This window comes from Mesoplodon mirus, assembly GCF_964341445.2.
Source record: "Mesoplodon mirus genome assembly, chromosome: 12".
Lineage (NCBI taxonomy): Eukaryota > Metazoa > Chordata > Mammalia > Artiodactyla > Ziphiidae > Mesoplodon > Mesoplodon mirus.
Window position 1 is genome coordinate 74676069 of NC_138988.1, and position 27689 is coordinate 74703757.

A 27689-nucleotide genomic window follows, 5' to 3' on the forward strand; every position below is an offset into this window, starting at 1 on the left:
ACTCAGTTAATACAGTTAGCCTACTCTGTGCCTTATTCTATGCTAGGCACTTTTATGTACCATATTTGTAACCCTCAAAACTCTAGAGGAAAGCTTTTTTTTTTTTCTTTTGATTTTGAAGATGATGAAGTTAGGCTTAGTGAGACTTGAAAGCAGTGAAGCCAGAATTCAGATGAAGGTGAGCCTTCCTCCAGAGCCTTCCTTCAGAGCTACTGTTCCTCCCCTTGTCTCAGCAGGCTCAAGTATCTCATTGGCTAAGATATTTGTATATGTATACCCTCCTCCAGTTTACAAACATACACTAAAAATGTAAAAGCATAGAGTTGCAGTATACTGGAGACCATCAGTATTATATGAGCAAAAGATGTATGGGAAATGATGGAGAAAAGAGGAATGAACATCATTTATCTTATATATACATTTGCTTTATGTCATTCAGGCTAACTTAGTTCTTCCAAGTCTGACAACCACAGTAGCCCTATGTGTAGGGAACGATACAGAGACACCACATGCATTATCTCCTTCAAAGATTGGGGAGCAGGATAAGGAACAATAAAAGTGCAAATAGATTAGTGTAGTTATAGTCTTAGAAGTCTAGTAAGGAATTTTTCATGAGATATGCTGAATATCTTTATAAATGATATGGCATTAGAGATAAAAGTGTGTCTCTTAGATGATTAAGATTTTTAGTCCTTAGAGAAATTGAACTAGGAGTATTATAGATCAGATCATTGCATCATAGATGATTTCAGGTCTAATTATTTGGCCACTGATTCTTAGAATCAGTGATTTTTAAGACTGTAGTGTAGGGATGGAATAAAACTGAAAATTATATGGATTGCTGGTCACAGCTGTTAGTAATTTTAACTTACCCTAAGAGTTTGCAATTGAATATTCTTCCTAGCTGAAATAGAAATTTTGGTTTCTTTGCTGAGAATTCTTTATTAGAAAATGAACTTTAGAGTTTGGATTTCATGAAAATTGGTACTTGGAATTAATTTTTACTGCACTTAGTGTTTAATAGTTTATCTTTTTTCAATAGTGATTTTTTTAAATTTCTTATAAAAAATATGTACTTGATTTTTGTTTCACTAAAAGTTAAAAAACATCTTGTATTTTAGGTGTTACATTTAATTGGAATGGCACTACAAGAAGAAAAACAGCATTTAGAGAACGTCATGGAGGAGCATGTAGTAACATTTACCTTCACTCAGAAGATATCGAGTATGTATACAGTTTTTACTAAAGTAACTCAACATGTCCATGATTTTTAAGTGTAGTATAACCTCTTTTATTTGATTATATAAGTTTTAAGTAGGTTACATTGAATCCAAATTTCTGAGGCTGTCTGTATTCACCTGTGTATTATATCAGATCCTGATACATTTTTATAAAAATACTTAGGGCCTACCCATACTTTAAAAACATAAATTTTAATTCATAAACAGGAAACAGTAATGAGGATTCCTTAGTTTGAAATCAGTATAGCACATAAATTTAAACTCTAGTATATACTTCTAAAAACACAGAGTGTGCTATTAGGATTTCACTTTTAAATTGTTGCTATTATCGTATAAAAAGTAATGAAAATAAGAAAATTAGCTATAGAGTATTACATTTTATATAGAGTAACGTGACTTTTTTTGAGAAGACCAAAGAAATATTTTTTCTAGCTTTTTAATATTAAAATTTCAAACATACAGACAAGTTGAAAGAGTTGTACAGTAAACATCTATATACCTGCCACCTAGATTCAATAGTTAGTGTTTTGCTATATTTGCTTTATGTTTGAACACTTTTTTGAACCATTTGGTTTTTTGTTTATTTATCTTTTGGCTGTGCTGCACAGCATGCAGGATCTTAGTTCCCCAACCAGGGATCGAACCTGGGCCCCCTGCAGTGGAAGCACAGAGTCCTAATCACTGGACTGCCAGGGAATTCCCTGAACCATTTGTTTCAGATGTCATAATATTTCATCTCTAAATAAAAATGTTTCCTTTATTAATCTTCAGAATAAGCAGTTGTTCTAATAGTTACCTGAAGTAGTGGCAACTGTGAAATTTTTTTGTTTGCTTACGTATTTTTGTGGTTCTTTTGTTTTTTAATATTACTCATGGGTTTTTTTTTCAGTGTTTTATAGTCAGTTATAATCAATACTCCTTTTGATGCTCAAACTGTGCCACTTCTGGGTAGTGGGAGTCTGTTCAATTGGTTCTGTGTCCTTTTGACCCAACCCCATTAGTATTTGAGCACCACCTTGCTTTCTGGCACAAAAGGTGTCTGAGGCTCATCTTGTACTTTCCCTGCTCTAGAACTGCAATCAGTGATTTGCTGAGATGCTTAAATGAAGTTGTGGTGGTATAATAGGAATTTCTGAATTCCTTGATTGCAAGGGAGTATTTCTGTAACTTTGTTTAGTATTGTGTTCTCTGCCATTTCTTCCTAAAAGATAATGACTGTGAGAATAGTAGGTTCCACTGGGGGATGAGGAGGAATAGTCCTGGTTGCTGCTAAATCTCTATTTTTCCCTTTTTGCCCACATCCAGGTAAGTGGGAGGCAGAAGGGGAGCTGTCTTTCCCCACTGAAGACTATGTTCTTGGATGCCAGCCTTTCCCAGCTCTTTTCTCTGCCAGTGTTTCTTTCTATCGATTAACATTAACAATGTATCTGTTGTACCTTCTTTATCTGCAGTTTTTTTACTTTGGGATAACCACACAGAAAATTCCCTAATTTCATTTGATCTCAGGTTCTCTTTTGCTTCTTTCTTTCTTTTTCTTTCAACAATCATCATTTTCTCTAGACAGTCCTCCTATTTCTCTTTAAACATTTTATATAATTAAAACAAACTATTGGAACTTCTGTGGTGGCACAGTGGTTAAGAATTCGCCTGCCAGTGCAGGGGACATGGGTTCAAGCCCTGGGCCAGGAAGATCCCACGTGCCATGGAGCAGCTAAGCCTGCGAGCCACAACTACTGAGCCCGTGTGCCACAACTACTGAAGCCCACGCACCTAGAGCCTGTGCTCCGCAACAAGAGAAGCCACCGCAATGAGAAGCCAGTGCACTGCAACAAAGAGTAGCCCCCGCTCACCGCAACTAGAGAAAGCCTGCACACAGCAACAAAGACCCAGTGCAACCATAAATAAATAAATAAATACATGCATACGTACATACAAACAAAAGACAAACTATTTAGAGTCAGATCCCTAATCCACAGCTACCAAATTTCAGATCTGGAAGGATATGAAAGATCACATAGTTCAGGGAATTCTCTGGCGGTCCAGTTGTTAGGACTCGGAGCTTTCACTGCTGAGGAACTAGGTTCAGTCCCTGGTCAGGGAACTAAGATCCCACAAGCCATGTGGCGCGGCCAAAAAAATAACAATTAAATTAAATAACATTTTTTTATAAAGATCACATAGTTTGGTCTCTTACCCTCTTAGGAAAGAGTAATATTTTGCCAGAAATGTTTCTTAAATCAAGAAAATTAATAATTGGATATTTCCAACTATAAAACTAAATTAGCTAATATTGGATTAAATGTATTCCTGAGAGTAATGGACTTTTTGTATCTTTTTCTCAAAATAAAAAAGTAATCCATAGAGGAAGAAATTTGTTTTATTTTGAATCTAGGTTTTCATTAAAGAAAAGGTCAAAACAAATAGATACATGTTATATACACATGGACTCCTCTAATCCTGATTCATTTTCTTAGACTTGTAAAATCTTAGGCCTTTCAGCTGGGTTTTTATTTAATTTTGCTAGAGGCTATGTTAAAATAATCATTTGGTGTAAGATGTCAGTTTTGAATGATTAAAGCATTCTAGTTGTTAACAACTTGTTTGTAAAATACAAATATGTCACATTTCAAGAGGTATTGAAAATTTCTAAGTTGAACTGTAATCAAATGATGGGCAAATGATGGGCAAATGTTATAAGCAACTTCATTTATCTTGTGCATAGTAATAAGCACTATGAAGTCTTAGCTGTTGTTCGTGTGCCCTTTTTTTCTTCCGCCTCAGAACCTGGTGAAGCACCAAACAACTCTCCTAGCATACTAGCTATGCTGGAAACACTACAAAATGCTCCCTACCTAGAAGTCCACAAAGATATGATTAGGTGGATATTAAAGGTAAAATTTCCTGCATCACTCTGCTTTTTGTGAGAAATATTAAATGTTTATCTTTAAATTTTTTAATGTTTCATAGCTTCAGAATAACGATATTTTTTTTCATAGACTTTTAATGCCATTAAGAAGATAAGGGAGAGTTCATCCACCAGTCCTGTGGCAGAGACAGAAGGAACCATAATGGAAGAGGTATAAGATGTAAAGTGTGGTAATACTGAAAAATTGTGGCAAGCTCACTATAAACAATTAAATTTATCTGCAGTAAGTTGGTAGTTGATATTATTCACAAACACGTAAATCCCAAGAAGTGTGCCACTATTTGTTTATATTTTTGTAGCTGTCTTTTTTGACTGCCTTTTTTTTTTCTTTTAACATGTTAGGTTGATTAAGAAATCTTTTCTCTTTGTTTAGATAAGTGAGATTATAGAATAGTTTTTAATTAGTATTTACAATAAAGATGTTTCTGCTTTGGGGGAAAAAATATGCATTTAGCCTCTAATGGTCTAATTAAATGAAGCGTAATTTCAGAGTTCGAGAGACAAAGACAAAGCTGAGAGGAAGAGAAAAGCTGAGATTGCCAGACTGCGCAGAGAAAAGATCATGGCCCAGATGTCTGAGATGCAGCGGCACTTTATTGATGAGAACAAAGAACTCTTTCAGCAGACATTAGAACTGGATGCCTCTATCTCTGCTGTTCTTGATAATAGGTAAAAATTAATCACAATTTTTGAAACTCTTGACCATGGTTCTCAACTGAGGAAGATGTTTGTTTTTTTTTTCTTTATAAGTACACTTAATCATAGAATAACTTAGAAGAGTTGATAGATAAATTTTGTGGCCTCGTAGTTAGAGGACTTAATCTTAGAAATCTGAGTTTATTAGCATATGATCATGAGCATGTCTCTTGACTATAGATAAGAGAATTCATATGTATGCTTAAAATGTAAGTTATACAGAAGACCCTTGAGATTCATAAAAGAATGAATACACTGGGCTCAGTTAACTTCGTGTCTGACTTATGTGTTGCACATTGGATTGCTATGAGGATTGAAGGACATGGTTTTGATACGTATGAAAGACTTGGGTCTCTCAAATCAAGTCATCAAAACTGTGTGTTTTAGGGACTTCCCTGGTGGTCCAGTGGCTAAGACTCTGCGCTCCCAATGCAGGGGGCTTGGGTTCGATCCCTGGTCAGGGAACTAGATCCCACATGCCACAACTAAGACTTCCCATGCTGCAACTAAAGATCCGCACGCCCCAACAAAGATCAAAGATCCCACGTGCCGCAACTAAGACCTGGCACAGCCAAATAAATAAATAAATTTTTTTTAAAAAAAACAAAAAATTGCGTGTTTTAAATATGTTTCTACTTACCTAGAATCTACTGTTTTATGATTCTATAGAAACTTCTTAGGCTCATTAATTATACTCCTAACCTTTTTATTGCAGCCCTGTGGTTTCAGATATGACTCATACGGCATTGGGCCCAGCACAAACTCGGGTCCCTGAACAAAGACAATTTGTTACCTGTATATTGTGTCAAGAAGAGCAAGAGGTCAAGGTGGAAAGCAGGGCAATGGTCCTGGCAGCATTTGTTCAGAGATCAACTGTATTATCAAAAAACAGAAGTAAATTCATTCAGGATCCAGGTAAGTCATAGCTATATCCTCATCCTCCCTATTACTAATGACTGCCACATAGTATGGTAGGTGATATACAGAGATTTTATGAACTTAATAATAATGTAGGCTTGGTGGTATCTTGAACAGGTAACTTAGACAGGAATTCCTCACTTGACAGATGTGGAAACACTCCAGAAGGTTAAGTATTATGCCTGAATTACGCAGCTGATAAATAGCAGGGATTCAAAAGAAAGCTGTTCTTTGTTTCATTAATGTACTTTGGTACTTAACAGTCTTTCCCATTCTTCACATTTGTAAAGTCCAATAATTAGTTGACACTGAAATAACAATAACTTTTATCTCAATAATTATTTTATCTCATAGATAGATCCAGGGTGGAATCCCTTGAGAACAGTGGTGTGAGTCACCCCTGTGAGAAGCTGTCCTTGAGCCAGATTCTCATTTAGATTATTGAGATAGAGATTACCATGCAGTGCAGGATGTTATTCAAGAGAGTCTTGGGGGGCTTCCCTGGTGGCGCAGTGGTTGAGAGTCCGCCTGCCGATGCAGGGGATGCGGGTTCGTGCCCCGGTCTGGGAAGATCCCACATGCCGCGGAGCGGCTGGGCCCGTGAGCCATGGCCGCTGAGCCTGCGTGTCCAGAGCCTGTGCTCCGCAATGGGAGAGGCCACAACAGTGAGAGGCCCTCGTACCACAAAAAAAAAAAGAGAGAGTCTTGGGATCAACATCTATGGAATGGACGGGAAGGAAGCAGGTTTGGGCAAAGGGAGAAGTTGAGCTATGATGCAGTCCCCAGAAGACCTTAGCCAACCCCATGGGAGCTCTGGAGCTGGATGGCCCTTCAGAGGTGTCCCAAGTTGGGGCAAGGGGGCTGGGTCTTTATACCCTGACACTGATCAGTGACTGTTTGTGGCCTACCTCTGGAAAGAGGTGTGACCTTGATCAAAGTAGTGTGACCCTGAGCAGAGTCCCTTAAAGAGGGATAACGGTTGAGTGCCCTCTTCTAACAGCTGAGGGAGTAAGTCATTCATTCCTGCAGGGGCTTCTGGGCTGCACCTTATTGTGTCCACCGCAGATACTTTTATGTTTCTACTCTTACATTTGTTTATGTGTGCACATGCCTTAATGATACCAGCCAGTAAACTTCTTGAGAGTAGGAACTGTGTTTTAATTTCCAAAGCACTTATTTAGCCAGTGCTTTTCACATTGTATGATTGGAAGGAGGTTTGAGAGACCACTGGTAAGTTTGCCTTTTCTCTATAATGAAAGTCTTCACAGTGTGGCTCTCAAGCACCCTAGTTAAGATACATTGGTCAGCTTCACCTTAAGAAATGATCATTTGTACTAGGCGATTTACAAATTTCATTCCAGGCTGAAGATAAAGTCACCAGTTGTATTTAGTACTTGGCTATAAGTGGATTTTTTTAATGCTTTCACAATTTATATCATAAAAGATTTTCTTTATGCTGTGAAATTTGTACTGTTATATTATATAAAGCAAATTGAAACTTGAGTAATTTAATGTTAGGGAATTTCTAAGATTATACTAATTTATGTAGAGAATTCCAAGAATTCCCGAAGAAGCCGGCTACCCACTTTATGTTTGTCTTCATTTTTCATCTCCTTGAAATATAAAAAATCAGTACCAGAGCAGAAGACTGTCTGAATTTCCCATTTTTCCCTACTCTGGTCTGGGCCGCTGTCCCAGATATTTTGCTGCAACTTTGACTCTGGTATAGTAATTGTGGCTAGTCTCTGCATGATTGTCTTTAGGCAGATTCTCCTCTACTGCCAGGACATCTTTTTTGTTAGAGATCATTGTGACCCAGCTGCCCTGAAGGTATTAAAGACCTCTCCCTGAAGAATATCCCTTTTACCTCAGGCTCAGGGCATTTTCGGGGAATAGGAGTCTCTCAGTGCCCTGAAAATGTGAAATGTTCAAAAGATTAGATGTACTTAAATACGGGATTCCAGTTTCAGTTAACAATTCAGGGATGTTTCATTAACTTGCTCAAGGTAATGAAAATTAGAGAGTCCTATATTCTGAATAATCTGAGGTCTTGCATAAATTATTGGTATCTCAAATCAAAGGTATAAACTAGCATTTCACTTGAAGTTTACAGGCCCTTAGTAAGGATTTCACAGTTCAAAGTTGTACATTTGTTATAGGAATATTAAATGCTTGGTTTTTCCCTTTGTTTTTTGTTTGTTTTATAATGCAGAAAAATATGATCCATTATTCATGCACCCTGATCTGTCTTGTGGAACACATACTGGTAGCTGTGGGCACATTATGCATGCCCATTGTTGGCAAAGGTAATTTATATTCATAATATTAGTCAAGAGAAGCTTATCCAAAGGCTCAAAATTAAATTTTTTAATAAAGGAAATTCCATTCTAGAAAAAGGGAGAAAGAACTAAAGATGTTTGAAGAAGAAAACTCCATATTACTGCCTAATAAATAACAAAATTAATTTGTTTTGTCATTACATTTAAAGGAGTGACTTAGAAACTTCATAGTATATCAAATGTATTTTTTAATGTGGGGATCTAACAGACTAGACGAAGTAAAGGATTTTTACAGTGGTATAAACCCTAGAAATATGTCTTTTTTTAGGTCCAGGGTGAATAACTCTTGATTCTGAAGATGCTAGCACTTGTCTGGTTAGTTCTTAAGATTGCCATGGCTCCCCGAGCTAAGATGGGATAACTTCAAACTTATTCTACTTTGGTGCTTTCTATGCTCCCACAAAACCAACAAATCAGTGCTGTTATTCTAGTACTCTGCTCATTGAGTTGTTATGAACTGCCCCTAGTACGTAGTCACCAACACTGGGGGAGTAACCGCAGAGCACTGGGACCAAGAAATATGCTACATTGTGAATGATTGTTTGCAAGGCAGTCTTTTTTTGATTCTCCTGTTTTAAAACTCTTAGCCCATTTTGGTAATTACAACAACTCAAAATTAAAGTATCACTGTTAAAAATAATTCAGGTCATTTCAAGATTTTAATTTTAGATTTTTTTTGTGGAAACAAATTATTTAAAATGTTGAAGCTTGTGGCTCTCATTTTTAAAAATTACCATTGTTTTTGATACCTCATGTTTTCTAATTGTAAAGGTATTTTGATTCCGTTCAAGCTAAAGAACAGCGAAGGCAACAGAGATTACGCTTACATACAAGCTATGATGTAGAAAATGGAGAATTCCTTTGTCCCCTTTGTGAATGCTTGAGTAATACTGTTATTCCTCTGCTGCTTCCTCCAAGAAATATTTTTAATAGGTAAGTTTTGGCTCATAGAACCTTGATGTCAAAGAACTAGTTTCCTTTGAAGGTAATGAAATAATAAACAACAGCTGGGTGAGGAGATCACTCTAGGTAAATGCATAATGTTTTCCAGGTACTTTCCAAACTTTTTATTTAGTTATTTCTTCTAGCTGACCTATGAAATATGATTTTGGTTTTTAGAAAGGAACAGGCTAAAATTTAACAGTTTCTTGGTCACCTGTAAGCACTATAAAGGGTATAAAGTTCCCATGTGTTCATGAAAACTGTCTCCTTTATTTCTAAGACCCCACTTTAAATATCTGCCTCATACGTTTTTAGAGATGCTCAGTAAATTGATAGGGGGAGAAGGGGCAGCTCAAACTGACATTATTGAACATACTAACAATTAAATATACTTTTTTGCAATTTACTGGCCAATTCAAAAATTGGGCCAAAAAGTGAAAATCTGTTAGTGTATTTAAAATGCAAAGTTTTTGTCATTTCATAATTTTTAGTGCACTTTTAGCTAATAGGAGTATTAGACATACTCATTTCAGATATGAATTTGATAGTGTCTCCTCTTCAAACCTGACCTTTATTACTCAGTTTATGGTATCTGTCTTACATTCACAAGTACTAATTTGAGTTTTGTGAACATGAATCATCTGTTTATTTCTGTGGTACTATTTGGGTTTAAATAAAGCAGGGTCAGTTTTTTTCTCTTCAATTTTAGGAGTTAAAACCATGGTGTCTTAGTCTATGCTACCACACAGTGTTCTTAAAATACCATTAGATGTGCATGTAAGCTCATGCATTTTAATCAGAAAAGCATATCATGGTGCTGACTTATACCTGCATTTGAACTGGTAAAGAAATTAGTCATTGTTAGATTAAGAATTCTCTGCATGTAAGGAGAAAACAATCACTTCTGTGGTTCAGGTTTTGCTTTTTTCCCAGGAGAGTCAGTTATGGCACATTTGTTAAAAGAACACAGGCTGTGGAGTCTGATATAGCTGGGTTTGAATGCCACATCTGTCCCATATATGGCCTTAGTCAAGTAACATAGCTCTAAACCTGTTTCCTCATCTGTAAAATGGGGACAATAATATAACCTATTTCATTAACGATTCTGAGGATTAAATATAATACTGTAAAATGCTTACAACATAACTAAGTGCTTGCAGTATAATAAGCACTCAATAAATAGTGTCTGTGGTGTGGTGATTGTGATATTTAAGAAATACTAATAAATTCCAGTACCAAAAAAGTGAAATATTTGGCAAATAATTCAATATGTTGCTAATAATTATTAGCATCATATTGACGAATGATATATTTTCATTTCCATTGGTAAATACCTATTCTGACTTTTTAAAAAGCAACAAATTTTCCCCTAGGTTTTTTTATTGTTTTTTTGTTTTTTTAATATTTGAAGTATGTCTAAAATATACCTGTGATCATTTAAGGAGTCTTTTTGTATCTTAAACTAAGCAGCAACAGAATACTAAACACTCTCTATAATCTTTTCTAGCAGGTTACATTTTTCAGACCAACCAAATCTGACTCAGTGGATTAGAACAATATCTCAGCAAATAAAAGCATTACAGGTTCTTAGGAAAGAAGAAAATACTCCTAGTAAGTTCTGATAACCTGCTTTCATTTTTCCCTAATGTCTGAGACCACTGGGAAATATAGTTTCAGAATAAATTGTTTTAAAATATTTTAAAAGTGAAACCTATCACTTTAAAATTTGACTTTCTCTAATTTTCTTTGTCTTAGTGAACTAAATTTGAATCTGCTACATTACTCCTTATTCCTTGAAAACACACAAGCTCATGTGAAGTTTATGATAAATACTTCTCACTTACTCCCCCATTTTATTGAACAGCTTCTGGGGGTGGGGGAGATGTAACTGAGTATGAAAGAGCTGGCTTTGTTCTCTGTGGGCTGACTCACTATATTGTTGGCATTACCAAAGGCTTCCCAAGTTTGATAGACATGCACTGCACTTCCGACCTTGAGGGAAAGCAGTCTGAGCAGAATTTATACCATTGGTTTATAAGGAAACAAAACAGCATACTCTTCCTTTTCTTACCTTCCCTAGCTACATTCCAGTGGCTTTACTTTGAGGAGAAGCACAGGTGACCGAAGAAGGTACCTAGGTCATCCAGAGCAATAGTGTTTCTCATGCTTTGAATGTATATTATATTAGTTTTCATTAATGGGAATTTTTCCCACTTTTTAAAATTTCTTTGACCTAAATTTATAATGAAATTTATTACTGAAGTTTATAGAAATATTGTGGACTAAAGAATAATAATATAAAATTCTTGTTTCTGTAGATACTGCCTTATCAAAGAATTTAGAAAATGTGGATGAATTGCAGCTCCCTGAAGGATTTAGGCCTGATTTTCATCCTAAGTGAGTATATTATTCCTTTTAAATTTGGCCCACTTGAAATGAAAAATTAAGTCAGCAGTTAGTAAGAATATCGTTTGTCAAGTTAGGGAGCAAAATGTTATAGGACACTGATCTTGAATTCTGAGACTTAAGAATATTTACTGCAGGTGTATAGATAAAAACCTAAGAACTACATGGCATGTTTAATTCTCACAAACCTCTCCTAGTCTATGTTCCTGACTCCCTCCTACACCCCTTTATCTGGCTCTACTTGACAACACCTTATCAGTACATCTAAACCTAAGCTGCTCAGCTCCCCCACCAAAGCCCATGCTTCCTTCTGACTTCTGTTTTCTATTTATGGCCCCACCAACCTCTTAGTAACTCAGGACCAAAACCAGAGTGTTTTCAGCCTAATTTTACCCATAGCCAGTAAGTTACAAGGTATAACCCAGATTCTAGAGCTAGACTGCTTTTGTTCAGTTCCAGCACCGCTGCTTATAAGCTGTGCAACTTTGTGCAAATTGCTTGACCTCTCTGTACCTCACTCAGTTTCCTCATTTGTAAAGGGAAGATAATAATATCTACCTCATAAGTGTTATAAAGTGACAATACATTTAATGTTACGTGGAAGCTGTGCCTGGCAAATACTAAATTACTCAGTAAAAATACTACTGGAGGGCTTAAACAGAAAGAACATCAGTCCTGTGCCTCTCACATTCCTCCTCCCTATCCCCAGTCCTGTCATTTTGTTTCTTCTGCTACGTACTTCCGTATTTCTAATTAAAATGCTTAATCAGCTGTGTCTTGATTTATCATTTTTTTAGACAGTATCTTTCTGTTGACTAGTAATTTAGGATTCAACTTTGACCTCTACCCTATTCACTATTCCTCGCCAGTCTACCTATAGAGTTATTTCACAATTTTTGGTTAAATCGTTTGTCAGTTTTTATATTATAATTGTTTCTACTGATAAGTTGTGTGGTAAATTTCCTTTCTTATACATTTTGTTTTCCTGTGGTTAATAATTACCTTATTTTTTTTCATATACTTGGTTTTCTTTGTATATAATACTTTTTTTTTCCCCTAAACGTTGCAATAGACCTGTCAGATGCCTAGCAGTAGCTATCAGTGCTCAGATTCATCAGATGATCTTCCTTCCTGGAGCCCTCCTCCCACAGCCTTTGCCCTCCCATGCCAATCAGGACAGGACACAGATGTCACCCTGAGACTTCCCCTAGCCTTGCTCCTCTTGTTTGCTGGATCTTGTATCCTTCTCTCTCTCTTTTTTTTTTTGGCCGCACCTGTGGCATGTAGGATTTTAGTTCCCTGACCAGTGATTGAACCCACACCGCCTGCTTTGGGAGTGCAGAATCTTAACCACTGGGGAAGTCCTCTCCTTCCTTTCTTAATTTACTCCCTCATGTTGCATCTCTCAGCAGATTCCTAAGAAAAGGTGCCTGGGTGTTAAATTTTCCATGTCTGAAAATACATTTATTGTATCCATATGCTTGATGGATGGTTTGGGTATAGAATTATAGGTTAGAAGTAACTTTACATCTAGATTTTGAAGGCAGTGTTTACTAACTTCTAGCACCCACTGAGAAATTAACACCATTCTGATTCCTGTTCCTTTGTAACTTTATTACTTCTGGAAACTGTTGTGATTGTCTCATTAATTCCCAATGTTCTGAAATTTCTCTGTGATATTCCTTGGCATGTGAGTCTTTTCTTCATTCATTTCGCCAGGTTTTCAACAGGCTCTTTGAAGATTCATATCCTTCAGTTTGGGGAGTGTTTTATTTTGTTCCTTAGATAATTTTCTCCTCTTGGTTTTTCCATTCTTTGAGGTAGTCCTACTGTTAGTTCATTCTTGGCCCTCTTGGACTGATCCCCTTATTTATTTATGTATGTATGTAGGTAGGTGTGTATGTAGGTATGTATGTATGGCTGCATTGGGTCTTCACTGCTGCACACGGGCTTTCTCTAGTTGGGGCAAGCAGGGGCTATTCTTCGTTGCGGTGTGTGGGCTTCTCATTGTGGTGGTTTCTCTTGTTCCGGAGCACAGGCTTTAGGCCCATGGGCTTCAGTAGTTGTGGCACGCAGGCTTATTAGTTGTGGCTCGTGGGCTCTAGAGCGCAGGCTCAGTATTTGTGGCGCACGGGCTTAGTTGCTCCACGGCACGTGGGATCTTCCCGGACCAGGAATCGAACCCATGTCCCCTGCGTTGGCAGGCAGATTCTTAACCACTGCGCCACCAGGGAAGTCCCCTAATTTTTTTATAAATTGTTGTTCTCTACCCTGTCTCCGTTTTCCCTGAGTTCCTTTTTTCTGCTTGTTTGTTTTGGTGTTTATGTCTTTGATGTTTGATTCTTTTCTTAAATGTTTATTGGTCCTTGGGTGATTTCAAGAACAAGGCACTAGGAAGCTCACTGGATACCTGGTGGGCAGGTTGGAACTTGCTGACCTATGAGCCTCACAACGAGGTGATCAGGCCCCCGCCAGTCTTTCACTTGGGACCCCCAAATGTCAATGTGTAAAAACGGCTTTTCCTGAGAATTCTTCACTGGAGAAACTAAAATCTATGGCAGTGGGTACACATTGCTGATGTTCTTGAGATGGGGAAGAGGTCCAGGGTCCAATAGTTCAGTGTGTAGACCTTCACCCTAATACCCTGTTTTCAGGCCTGTGCCTCACTGCTGCCAACCCAAGTAGAGCATAATCCCTCTCAGGCAGGGACCGTTTGCATGTCTTTCATTCCCCCTTTTCGTACAACTATCTTTAGGTAGTTTCAGTGGTTCAGTTCCAACATAGAAAATAGCTGTTAAGAAACTGAGCCCTTTGATTGATGTGAGCACATTGTTTTGAGCTAATCCTGTACATGTTCACTTCAGGAATCCTTATTCTGAAAGCATAAAAGAAATGCTAACAACATTTGGAACTGCTACTTATAAGGTGGGACTAAAGGTTCATCCCAATGAAGAGGATCCCCGTGTCCCCATAATGTGCTGGGGTAGTTGTGCGTACACCATCCAAAGCATAGGTAAGAGATTCAGAGTTGTGTCTTTAAATCTCAAGCATACATTGACATGAGTTGTGTGTAGAATCCTGTATTTAAACAGAGATGTTTAAAGTGGGCAACAATATCAAATAATATAAAGACTTTGAAGCAGGAAATGTAGTGTACTGACAGAATATTAGATTGACAGTTTATAAATTAACCACAGCAACAGAGAACTCATTTTAGTGGTGCTTATAGCTTCTTGTCAGTTAAGGGAATATTTCCTCATTTTTACTTCTTATCCAAAGTTAATTCTTGTGAAATGACTTAAAGATTTCAAAACCTGACAATATTGTGCTTTCGGGAGAAAGAATTTTTTTTTTACTTTTTTTTTAAACTTGTAATAAAATGTACAAAACATAAAATTTACCATCTTTACCATTTTTAATCCTCAGAAAGAATTTTAAATGATGAAGATAAACCGTTGTTCAGTCCTTTGCCTTGCAGACTGGTAAGTTATCAGTTTACTCAATTCATGGAATGGTGGAGTAGAAATTAGATTGTTCTGCTTTTTTTAATCCAAAAAACCTGAAATGGTTATTTAAGCATAGGTTCACTCCTTTTGAGGTAAAACCCATTTTCTGTAACAATACTGAAGACGTAATGTTTATAATTTAATTTTTCATTATTTTTCTTTTAAACAGACTTCATCTCTTTTGGTTAAACATGCAAAAAAATGGGGGGATGGGGAACAAAAACAAAGTGCTTGTTCTTGAATGTTTAGTGCCGTAGTTGGAAATAGAGATCAGAACATACCCTCTACCACATTTGACTACCCATTATAAGCAACATGTAAATAAGTACAAATTAATGTCAAAACAGTACATTTAATGCCTAGAAAAGTGAAGGAATATACAATTAAAGCTTGCTAATTTTTACAATGTAGCTAGTGTCAGCTTCTTCTACTACTTACCATTCAAACTTATAATCATAAAAGTGCATGTAATTTTATTCACGTAGAATCACCTGGGGAGCTTTTAAAAGTGCCTAGGCCCTACTATGGGTCAGTTAAATCAGAGTCTCTGGAGATAGGCCCCAGGCGTTAATATTTTTTTAAAAGCTTCCCCCGGGCCTCCCTGGTGGCGCAGTGGTTGAGAGTCCGCCTGCCGATGCAGGGGATACGGGTTCGTGCCCCGGTCTGGGAGGATCCCATATGCCGCGGAGCGGCTGGGCCCGTGAGCCATGGCCGCTGGGCCTGCGCATCCGGAGCCTGTGCTCCGCAACGGGGGAGGCCACAACAGTGAGAGGCCCGCATACCGCAAAAAGAAAAAAAAAAATAAAATAAAAGCTTCCCCCACCCCCGAGGCCAGGATTGAGAACCACTGATGTAAGAGCCCCTAACTCTTTGGAGTTTTTTAAAAATACAGATACCTGGTCACTTTGACTTATTAAATTGGAATATCTAGGAGTAGACCCTGGTATTAAAACTGCCCTGAATTGTATCTTTGTGGTAAATCAGCAGAATAGCAGTACCCTGTATTCTTAACTGTGATATATGATGGATTGGGATATGACTATCAATGTTGACTGTGACATTCTTTTGCTACAGTAAATAAGAGTTGATAAGTATGCTGATATTGAAAAGGCAATCACAAATGTATAGAATAGAGTTTACTTTGTCTGGTTTTTAAGGCAGTTCTTACACATTTTCTTGATTCTGTGTACTTCACTCTACCTCTTCGGCACACTGTCGGCTCTTCATCTGTTTTTCTGCTAATATGATTTGTGTAATCTGTTTATATTGATTGTTAAAGCAACCTTGCATTCCTGAAATAATCCCAACTTGGTCATGTAGAGTATCCTTTTTATATATGATTATATTTGATTTGCTAATATTTTATCTAAGTTTTTTTTCTACGTTCATAAGAGAAATTTAATTTTTTAAAGTATATAGCCATTAGGGATGAACTCATTCTATTTTTTTGACTTCTGCTTTTCAAATTTACATACCTCTCCACTGACCTTTCCCTCCTATATCAGAGGATAAGAGACCTCCGGGTAAAGTGGCTTATCTTTTCATCTATTGTTTGGAATCCATCCCCTCTCCATCAGTTATCCCTTCTTCTACCTCTTTCACTCCTGGCACTTGCCCTGTTCACAAGTGTGCTCCATTATTCCTCTTACTCTTGCCCTCAATATTATCTTCTCTCACCCTAGCTTTTTCATTCCTTTTTATGACCAAGCAAGCGATTTTAAAGCTTATTTCACCATGCAATGAAAAATGTTTAAATACAGATAAATAGCACCTACAGTTTTTAATTTCACTTCACATCCTAAGAGAAACTTTATACACAGCGAAACATCTTTAAACAATAATGTATACTCTGGCTCCAATTTCTTGCTAACTCTTCACTTTTCAACTCCCTGCAGTTTGGCTTCACCACCACCACCCCTCACCAACACTGTCTCACTTTTCGGAAACACCTCTTGCCAAGTTCACCAAATGATCTCATTATCATTGTGAGTGGGCATTTTTCAGCCCTTATTTGACATTCTATTTACTTAATTCTGATAACTACTTCTTTCTGAAACTCATTTTCTCTCTTGATTTCTGTGACATTCCTGGTTTTCTCCCTACCTTTCTGGTGGCTCCTTCTCAGTCTGCTTTCCCTCCTTTGTGCTGTAAATGTTATTTTAAACCCCCAGAGTTTGGCCCATGACTCAATCATCTGATACTCTTCCCTGGTCAGCCCCATCTATGTCTCTGATTCCAGTTATATCCAAATGATTCCCACCTGTTTATCTCTAAACCAGATCTATTAGCTCAGTGCCATTTTTTTCACCTGGATCTCTTAAAGATACCTCAAACTGAACAATCCAAATTAATTTTTCTTCCTATATTTAGAGTCTTAGTTAATGTCACCACTGTCCATCCAGTGACCAAGCCAGAAACTTGCAAGTCCTTTTGGATGCATCATTTGGTCTGGATGTTCATATCCAATTGATCAGCAGAGTTTGTTGAATTTCTCTCCTGCATATTTGTTCTAGTTCTTCCATTCCTACTTCTACTGATTTGGTTCAGCCCCTGTATCTTTTCTTGCCTAGATTATTGTAACTGTCTCTACCCTGAATCTCACTCTCTCCTAATATATTATCAGAGAGGTTCTCTAAAAAGTCACCCTGATCATATCTCTTAAATGTTACTTCTCCATTGTCACTCACCTCCTGCCAATCCCCACATCCATGGGCCAGGATTGCAGAATCATTACTGGTCCCCAAATGCCAGTCCCAGACTTTTGCCTCTGCTCGAGTGCCCTAAGCAGATGACTTCTCTTTAAGAAGTTCTCCAAGCTTTGCCTTCCCTGGGAAACTTCCGAGCCATGAAGTGGGGTATACCTCACCTGTGATACTGCCTCCTTTAGCTGTCCCCTCCCCCCTTTTCTCTTCCTTCCCACCCTCAAGGCTGTGAGCTCCTTGAGAGCAGGGGGTGGGGGGGTGAGTTTTCATTTTGAGATCTTCAAAACCAAGACTAGCGTATGGTAGGTCCTCAATATCTATTGAACCAAACAACATTACAAAAAATTTAGAAAATAGAGAATTAAGCAGGAAGAAAAAACTTAAGTCAATCACCCATCTGTCTTTTTCACTAGCATGTTTATACTTTATTATAATAGATATTTACATGTAGTTTTGTTTCTACTCTGTTCTTCACTTTACATTGAGAGTTTTCTCATTGTTCCTACATAGTCTCCATAACAGTTTTTGATGTTTACAGACACCCTGATTTGTATAACCATCTTCTTGCACGTAATTTCCCCAGTATTTGAAGTGTTTGCCACATTTTAGAGTATTTATTTAGACTAAATATAAAGAAATACTGCATCACATTCCTGGGAGTCTCTTTTGTTTGTTGTCTGTCTTGACGCATGTGTCCTTCTTAACTTTTCCACAGAGAACTAGCAGCATGGTAACAGGAGATAGCCTTGTTTTATTCATCATACAATTAGATATTTTCCATTCCATGCATTCCATGTTAGAGACATGCCATTAAAGATGTCGTAGATTCAGTTCCATACCATCTAGAGATTTCATTGTGCATCCAGCTTTACTTCAACTAGCTGTGCTTTGTAACGTTCCTGAAAGAGGAGAACTACTTCATATGCTGGCTTCTTTGTTAATTTTGTCGTCTCTATTTTAGGATGACTGTCTTAGGTCACTAACAAGATTTGCTGCAGCACATTGGACAGTGACATCACTTTCAGTGGTACAAGGACACTTTTGTAAACTTTTTGCATGTGAGTATTAATGCATGTACCATATGTTATGATAATTTCTCATCTTCTGTAATTTTCTTTTTAGTGGTGAAACTTCCCTCCATTTTGGAAGAAATATTTTGGTAATACTGTTTGTCTTATATATAAGTTCTAGCTCATGAATTCATATATAGCTTGCAAAAAATAAATTTAAACTAGATTATATGCATTTTAAAAATAATTTAATACTTACATTGACATATAATATGTGCTCATGTATTTTTCTTTAAACATTAGCCTTGGTGCCTGGTGACAACCACGGAGACCTTCCATGCATATTAGATATCGACATGTTTCATTTATTGGTGGGTATCTTGTAATTTGTGTTTGAATTTTTTATCATATTATATAGCTTTATCTTAGACTTGATGAGTAATGCTGAGGCAGACAGGAGGAATTATCACCTATTATTCTTACTACTTCTGAGTGTAATTCTTTTCTGAAGATCCTCAAAAAGAAAATGTTAAGGAATCCAGTTGAGAGACTTGACCTGGGTGTCTAATCCAGTCTGTCTTATTTTTGTCTTGTGGCTGAGGTCAGTAATGTAACCTCTCTATGCTTTTCACTATAGAGAAGTAAAAAACACTAGTAATGTAAGGGCTGCTGCCAACCCATACAGTGCTTTGGGGCAGATACAGCCCTCTGGTAACACTACTTAGCAACAGTCTCTTTGTGTGATTTAGGGAAAGTCATGTCTTCTGAACAGGTGCGGATGGTGCCAGGTCAGCACTGGCCAGGCAGTGGGTGGCTGAAGTTAAGCCCCACCTCAACCAGGTCTCCTTACTCAGGACACTGAGTGTACCGCCACGCACAGCAGCCCCAAGTGCTGCCTCCTTAATCTCTTTGGGCATCATATTCTGTGCCTGTAAGTTGGTTAATACCTACCTGATATAATTGTGTCAAAACTCAATGGGATAATCAATGTAAAGAGCTTAGAGCAATGTGTCCCTAGTAAATGTCAGCCATTGTTATTGTTCCCATTGCTCCTCTGAAAACCACCAGCACTGACACCACCATACAGGCAGCAGGAGGCTAACAAGGGGGCTAGCATTTATTGTGTATCTGACTGCTTTCCCATTCATCTTCATTTAGTCCTTACATCCTTATTACTGAGGTATTAAAAACATGTATATTATCGCCAGCTTACCAACAGGGAAACTGAGACTCAAAGGAATTGTCTAAAAGGTTCATAAGAGTATCTCAGATTCTTACCTAGATCTTTGTGGGTCCAAAACTCATGCTTTTTCCATTGCTCACTACCTAGAAAGATTTCAAGTTTTTTTTTGTTATTATTAACAATAAACTATGTATAGGGGAATCAGTGGATAAATGAAATAATAATGCCCATCAAATGAAATAATAACGCTCTAAATAATTTTCTTTAGTCAATCCTAGTGGAATTTCTAACATGTGTACCCTTTAAGACCAAAGATTTCTTAAGGGGAGGGACTGAGCTCACAAAGGGATCACATTAAGAAAATGGAAACGTGTTCAGCTGTGAAAGGAAAGGTGCTCTTTCTGACCTTCTGTATTTGGTATACAGGTGGGCTTGGTGCTCGCCTTCCCGGCATTGCAGTGTCAAGATTTTTCAGGGATCAGCCTTGGCACTGGGGACCTTCACATTTTCCATCTGGTTACTATGGCACACATCATACAGATCTTACTTACCTCACGTACAGGTAACTCCTTTTTGTCAGATTCTTGAAGGAAGTACTGGAGTTTTTTCAGTTTAAAAAAAAAGTATTAAAGGAAAAGGTGCTTGGATGAGAGTAATATATAAACTATAATTAGGCTACTTGTAGTAGTAATTAGTAAAATAAACAGTAAAATCCTGTTTATCCTCATGTGAAAAATTTTGAAACAATTTCCCTTCTGTTAAAAACCTTAGTGATGGGAATGTTTTTACTTATTTTTTTTATTTCATAAGTTTAGTAATATTTGAGTACCACAGACTGTATATTTAGCAGATTTTACTCACCGCTTGCTGCCTGGCACCCTGAAGCACTTTGGCTTCCTCTCCCTAAGAGGCTCCTTGTTAGGATGGAGATCAATACTGTGTTCCGACCTGAGGGATTAAAGTTCTATGTGTTTTGTGAGAGTATTTTCATATTACATGTGAGTGTATGAATATATTTGAGTGCTTAAATGGTGTGGTCATCAGTCCACTTAGTAGGCAAATGCAGAGTACTAATATTGCCTTATCTTTCAGAAGAGAATGGCATGGATCAAGAAAATGCTTCTGGGGAAGAAGAATTAGCAGTTCTTGCTTTGTATAAAACACTTCACCAGTATACAGGAAGGTGAGGTCATAATCTTTACATGATAGGCAGTTCCCCAAATATTAGGAGGTGGTAGTATGAAAAGTGAATTCATTTGTTAAATAAGGGAAGTTGCTGTCTGTTGACATGTTAAAAATAAGAGATGGGGGAGTGACCTGCAGGACTTCTCAACTTTTAATACACTAACATGATTGGAAATCTCTGAGAGAGGAGTAATATACAGCACTTCCCACACATTTTTAAGGTATACCCAGGGCTGGCAGGAGTGCAGTGACATTCTTAGAACCTCATGTTATTGGAGTCATTGTGATTTGGTTATGACAGTTTCACTTGGCTTTCTTTCTTTTTTTTTTTTTTATATTTGGCTGTGCTGGGTCTTCGTTGCTGCATGCAGACTTTCTTTAGTTGCGACAAGCGGGGGCTGCTCTTCCTTGTGGTGCACGGGCTTCTCATTGCAGTGGCTTCTTTTGTTGTGGTGCACTGGCTCTAGTCGCACTGGCTCTAGTCACACGGGCTTCAGTAGTTGCAGCACGCAGGCTTCAGTAGTTGTGGCACGTGGGCTCAGTAGTTGCAGTGCACGGGCTCTAGGGCATGTGGGCTTCAGTAGTTGTGGCATGCCAGCTCAGTAGTTGTGGCTCGCAGGCTCAGTAGCTGTGGTGCGTGGGCTTAGTTGCTCTGCGGCATGTGGGATCTTCCCAGACCAGGGCTTGAACCCGTGTCTCCTGCACTAGCAGGCAGATTCTTAACCACTGCGCCACCAGATAAGTCCCTTCACTTGGCTTTCTAACAGTGTATGTCAAGAACCATACTGTTTGTTCTTTGACTAAGTTATCCCATTTCTGAGAATCCACACTAGCAAAATAATCCAACATATAGAAAAACCTACAGACATAAAGATGTACACTGATATTATTTATATTAGCAAAGAATTTAAAGCGATCTAAGAGTTTGCTTACAGGGAAGTAATTTAATGTAGGTTATGATTGATGTTATCCAGAATATTAAAATTCCAATAAAATTATGGTTTATGATCTGAAAATCATGTTAATTTTAAATTTTATATGTTACAAGTACAACTGTGTAAGACAGATTAGTATGAAAATAGTTTTCCAAAGTAATACCTGCTGATATAAGGTTATAGAATAGTGGATAGTTTTTTTATTTTCCAAATTTTCTCTTTATATAGCTGTATAACTTTTACAAATTTTAATAACAGCATTAGAGGGTGTATCACCAATTATACCTGACATCCTGTAATAGTTAGGGCTACCCATACCTTTTAAGCCAACGTGCTATCAATTCCGAATTGTAGTTGTCTGTTTTCTCACTGCTATAACTAGAATGACCATTTTTTAGTTACATTTCCCAGTTGTCATTTTTCTCTTTCACAGTGCCTTGAAAGAAATGCACTCTGGTTGGCATCTGTTGAGGAATGTCAGAGCTGGAATCATGCCTTTCCTGAGGTGTTCTGCTTTGTTTTTCCATTACTTAAATGGAGTTCCTTCGCCACCTGAAATTCAAGGTAATTTCTGATTTCTTTCAAAATGTAGGAAATGTATGTAGTCTTTCACTCTAGCAAGTTAAGACTTAAAGTGCATTGCAAAAATGAAAACTTATTAAAAGTTTAGGTCACAGCTAATTGACTATGGTGATGTACAGATTATAGAATTAGATGCATATTTATGTAAATATTTTATTTGGATGTCAGTAAATGTACTGATTTTGTACATGTACAAAAATGTACTTGTTTTGCTTTCAGATGTTAAAACTGTTCAATTGTATGTTATTCATAAACTGGGTTCTTCAGATTTTAAAAAGTGAAAAGTGACAAATTGAGGTGTGCTTTTTTTGTTGCTTTTTTTTTTTTAACTTTTGATTTTATATTGGAATATAGCCGATTAACAATGTTGTGATAGTTTCAGGTGCACAACAAAGCAACTCAGCCATACATATACATGTATCCAAACTCCCCTCCCATCTAGGCTGCCACGTAACATTGAGCAGGGTTCCCTGTGCTATACAGTAGGTCCTTGTTGGTTATCCATTTTAATTATGGCAGTGTGTACATGTCGATCCCAAACTCCCTGACTATCCCTTCCCTCCACCCTTCCCCCCTGGTAACCGTAAGTTTGTTCTCTAAGTCTATGAGCCTGTTTCTGTTTTGTAAATAAGGTCCTTTGTATCATTTCTTTTTAGATTCCACATATAAGAGATATCATATGATATTTCTCTTTCTCTGACTGACTTCACTCAGTATGGCAATCTCTAGGTCCATCCATGTTGCTACAAATGTCATTATTTCATTCTTTTTAATGGCTGAGCAATATTCCATTGTATATATGTACCACATTTGTTTTATCCATTCCTCTGTCGATGGATATTTAGGTTGCTTCCATGTCTTGGCTATCGTAAACAGTGCTGCAATGAACATTGGGGTGCATGTATCCTTTCGGACCATGTTTTTCTCTGGATATATGCCCAGGAGTGGGATTGCAGGGTGAAATGGTAGCTCTATTTTTAGTTTTTTAGTTTTTTTTTTTTTTTTTTTTTTTTTTGCGATACGCGGGCCTCTCACTGTTGTGGCCTCTCCCGTTGCGGAGCACAGGCTCCAGACGCGCAGGCTCAGCGGCCATGGCTCACAGGCCCAGCCGCTCCGCAGCATGTGGGATCTTCCCGGACCGGGCACGAACCCACGTCCCCTGCATCGCCAGGCGGACTCTCAACCACTGCGCCACCAGGGAAGTCTATTTTTAGTTTTTTAAGGAGCCTCCATACTGTTCTCCATAGTGGCTGTACCAATTTACGTTCCCACCGACAGTGTAGGAGGGTTCCCTTTTCTCCACACTCCAGCATTTATTGTTTGTGGATTTTTTGATGATAGCCATTTTGACTGGTGTGAGGTGGTATCTCATTGTACTTTTGATTTGCATTTCTCTAATAATTAGCAATGTTGAACATCTTCTCATCTGTCTTCTTTGGAGAAATGTCTATATAGGTCTTCTGCCCATTTTTTGATTGGGTTGTTCGTTTTGATGATATTAAGCCTCATGAGGTGTTTGTAAATTTTGGAGAATAATCTCTTGTTGCTCACATCATTTGCAAATATTTTCTCCCAATCTGTGGGTTGTCTTTTCGTTTTGTTTATGGTTTCCTTTGCTGTGCAAAAGCTTTTGAGTTTAATTAGGTCCCATTTGTTTATTTTTGTTTTTATTTCCATTATTATGGGAGACAGATCGAAAAGGATATTGCTGCAATTTATGTCAGAGAGTGTTCAACCTATGTTTTTCTCTTGGGGTTTTATAGTATCTTTTCTCACATTTAGGTCTTTAATCCATTTTGAGCGTATTTTTGTGTATGGTGTTAAAGAACCATCTAATTTCATTTTTTTACATGTAGCTGACCAGTTTTCCCAGCACCATTTGTTAAAGAGACTAGACTGTCTTTCCACTGTTGTGTAGTCTTGCCTCCTTTGCTGTAGATTAATTGACTATAGGTGTGTGGGTTTATTTCTGGGTTTTCTATCCTGTTACATTGATCTATATATCTGTTTTTGTGCCCGTACCATACTGTTTTGATGACTATAGGTAGTATAGTCTGAAGTCAGGGAGGCTGATTCCTCCAGCTCTGTTTTTCTTTCTCAAGATTGCTTTGGCTATTCGGGGTCTTTTGTGTCTCCATAACAAATTTTAAGATTTTTTGTTCTAATTCTGTGAAAAATGCCATTGGTAATTTTATAGGGATTCCATTGAATCCGTAGATTGCCTTGGGTAGTATAGTCATTTTGACAATATTGATTCTTCCAATCCACTGACATCGTATATCTTTCCATCTGTTTGTGTCTTCTTTGATTTCTTTCATCAGTGTCTTATAGTTTTCAAGTACAGATCTTTTGTCTCCTTAGGTAGGTTTATTCCTAGGTATTTCATTCTTTTTGATGCAGTGGTAAATAGGATTGTTTCTTGAATTTTCTTTCTGATCTTTCATAGTTAGTGTATAGAAATGCAACAAATTTCTGTGTATTAATTTTGTAACCTGCAACTTTACCAATTCATTGATGAGCTCTAGTAGTTTTCTGGTAGCATCTTTAGGATTTTTTATGTATATAGTATCATGTCATCTGCAAACAGTTATGGTTTTACTGCTTCTTTTCCAATTTGGATTCCTTTTATTTCTTTTTCTTCTCTGATTGCCATAGGTAGGACTTCCAAAATTATGTTGAATAAAAGTGCTGAGAGTGGACATCCTTGTCTTGTTCCTAGTCTTAGAGGAAACGCTTTCAGCTTTTCACCATTGAGTATGATGTTAGCTATAGGTTTGTTGTATATGGCCTTTATTATGTTGAGGTATGTTCCCTCTGTGCCCACTTTCTGGAGAGCTTTTATCATAAATGGGTGCTGAATGTTGTCAAAAGCTTTTTCTGCATCTTTTGAGATGATCATATGGTTTTTATTCTTCAATTTGTTGATGTGGTATATCACACTGATTGATTTACAGATACTGAAAAATCCTTGTATCCCCGGGATAAATCCCACTTGATCATGGTGTGTGATCCTTTTAATGTATTATTGGATTCAGATTGCTAGTATTTTGTTGAGACTTTTTGTGTCTATGTTCATCGGTGATATTGGCCTCTAACTTTCTTTTTTTTTCTTTTTTTTTTTTTTTTAATATTTATTTATTTGGTTGTGCCAGGTCTTAGTTGCAGCAGGCGGGCTCCTTAGTTGCAGCTCACCAGCTCCTTAGTTGCCGCATACGGGCTTTTTAGTTGTGGCATGCAAACTCTCAGTTGCAACATGCACGTGGGATCTAGTTCCCTGACCAGGGATCAAACCCGGGCCCTCTGCATTGAGAGCACAGAGTCTTAACCACTGCACCACCAGGGAAGTCCCAGCGTGTAATTTTCTTTTTTTGTGTGGTATCTTTGTCTGGTTTTGGTATCAGGGTGATGGTGGCCTCATAGAATGAGTTTGGGAGTTTTCCTTCCTCTGCAATTTTTTGGAACAGTTTCAGAAGGATAGGCATTAGCTCTTTCTTCTCTAAATGTTTGATAGAATTTGCCTGTGAAGTCATCAGGTCCTGGACTTTGGTTTGTCAGAAGATTTTTAATCACAGCTTCAATTTCAGTGCTTGTGATTGGTCTGTTCCTATCTTCTATTTCTTCCTGGTTCAGTCTTGGGAGACTGTACCTTTCTAAGAATTTGTCCATTTCTTCCAGGTTGTCTATTTTATTGGCACATAACCACGTGTAGTGTCTTATGATCCTTTGTATTTCTGTGGTGTCTGTTATAACTTCTCCTTTTCCATTTCGAATTTTATTGATTTGAGTCCTCTCCCTTTTTTCTTGATGAGTCTGGCTAAAGGTTTATCAGTTTTGTTTATCTTTTCAGAGAACCAGCTTTTAGTTTCATTGATCTTTGCTCTTACTTCCTTTGTCTCTATTTCATATATTTCTCCTCTGATCTTTATGACTTCTTTCCTTCTACTAACTTTGGGTTTTGTTTGTTCTTCTTTCTCTGGTTGCTTTAGGTGTAAGGTTGGGTTGTTTATTTGAGATTTTTTCTTGTTTCCTGAGGTAATATTGTATTGCTATAAACTTCCCTCTTACAACTGCTTTTGCTGCATCTCATAGATTTTGGATCGTTGTGCTTTCATTTGTCTCTAGGTATTTTTTGATTTCCCCTTTTATTTCTTCAGTGATCCATTGGTTTGTTCAGTAGCATATTGTTTAGCCTCCATGTGTTTGTTTTTTTTTTCTTATAGTTTATTTTTAATCTCATAGCATTTTTATCAGAAGATGCTTGATATGATTTCAGTTTTCTTAAATTTACCGAGGCTCGCCTTGTGGCCTAGCATGTGGTCAATCCTGGAGAATGTTCTGTGTGCACTTGAGAAGAAAGTGTATTCTGCTGCTTTTGGATGAAATGCTCTATAAATATCAGTTAAGTCCATCTGGTCTAATGTGTCATTTAAGGCCTGTGCTTCTTTATTGATTTTCTGTCTGGATGATCTGTCCGTTGATGAAAATGAGGTGTTAAAGTCTCCCAGTATTATTGTGTTGCTGTTGATCTCTACCTTTATGGCTGTTAGTATTTGCCTTATATATTGAGTTGCTCCTATGTTGGGTACATATATATTTACAGTTGTTATATCTTCTTCTTGGATTGATCCCTTGATCATTGTGTAGTGTCCTTCTTTGTCTCTTATAACAGTCTTTATTTTAAAGTTTATTTTGTCTGATATGAGTATTGCTACTTCAGCTTTCTTGTGATTTCTGTTTGCGTGGAATACCTTCTTCCATCTCACTTTCAGTCTGTATGTGTCCCTAGGTCTGAGGTGGGTCTCCTGTAGACAGCATATAGATGGGTCTTGTTTTTGTATCCACTCAGCCAGTCTGTGTCTTTTGATTGGTGCACTTAATCCATTTACATGTAAGGTAATTATCAATATGTGTATTCCTATTGCCATTTTCTTAATTGTTTTGGGTTTGTTTTTGTAGGTCTTTTCTCTTCCCTTCTTCTTTTGTGCTCTTGCGTTTTGATGGCCATCTTTAGTGTTGTGTTTGGGTTGTTTTTTCTTTTTTGTGTGTGTATCTATCGTAGGTTTTGGTTTTGCTCTTCCCATGTAGTCTTTTTGTTGTTGTTGTTGTTGTTTTACTTAT

General features: G+C 37.4%; 1 protein-coding gene across 4 annotated transcripts in view; it reads left to right on the forward strand.

Annotated features, from left to right (window-relative positions):
• UBR2 (ubiquitin protein ligase E3 component n-recognin 2) overlaps positions 1 to 27689 on the forward strand; it is a 117170-nt gene that overhangs the window by 77596 nt on the left and 11885 nt on the right. For 2 of the 4 annotated variants that reach the window (XM_082637829.1, XM_082637828.1), the window contains exons 26-41: positions 1122 to 1224; positions 4023 to 4132; positions 4238 to 4318; positions 4658 to 4836; positions 5579 to 5778; positions 7994 to 8087; positions 8892 to 9053; positions 10570 to 10673; positions 11381 to 11459; positions 14333 to 14481; positions 14895 to 14950; positions 18638 to 18734; positions 18990 to 19057; positions 20296 to 20431; positions 20962 to 21052; positions 22423 to 22553. In XM_082637829.1, the coding sequence (XP_082493955.1) occupies positions 1122 to 1224; positions 4023 to 4132; positions 4238 to 4318; positions 4658 to 4836; positions 5579 to 5778; positions 7994 to 8087; positions 8892 to 9053; positions 10570 to 10673; positions 11381 to 11459; positions 14333 to 14481; positions 14895 to 14950; positions 18638 to 18734; positions 18990 to 19057; positions 20296 to 20431; positions 20962 to 21052; positions 22423 to 22553 (1840 nt within the window). The remainder of the gene's footprint in view (positions 1 to 1121; positions 1225 to 4022; positions 4133 to 4237; positions 4319 to 4657; positions 4837 to 5578; positions 5779 to 7993; positions 8088 to 8891; positions 9054 to 10569; positions 10674 to 11380; positions 11460 to 14332; positions 14482 to 14894; positions 14951 to 18637; positions 18735 to 18989; positions 19058 to 20295; positions 20432 to 20961; positions 21053 to 22422; positions 22554 to 27689) is intronic. The other 2 variants (XM_082637831.1, XM_082637830.1) reach the window with 1 other exon arrangement.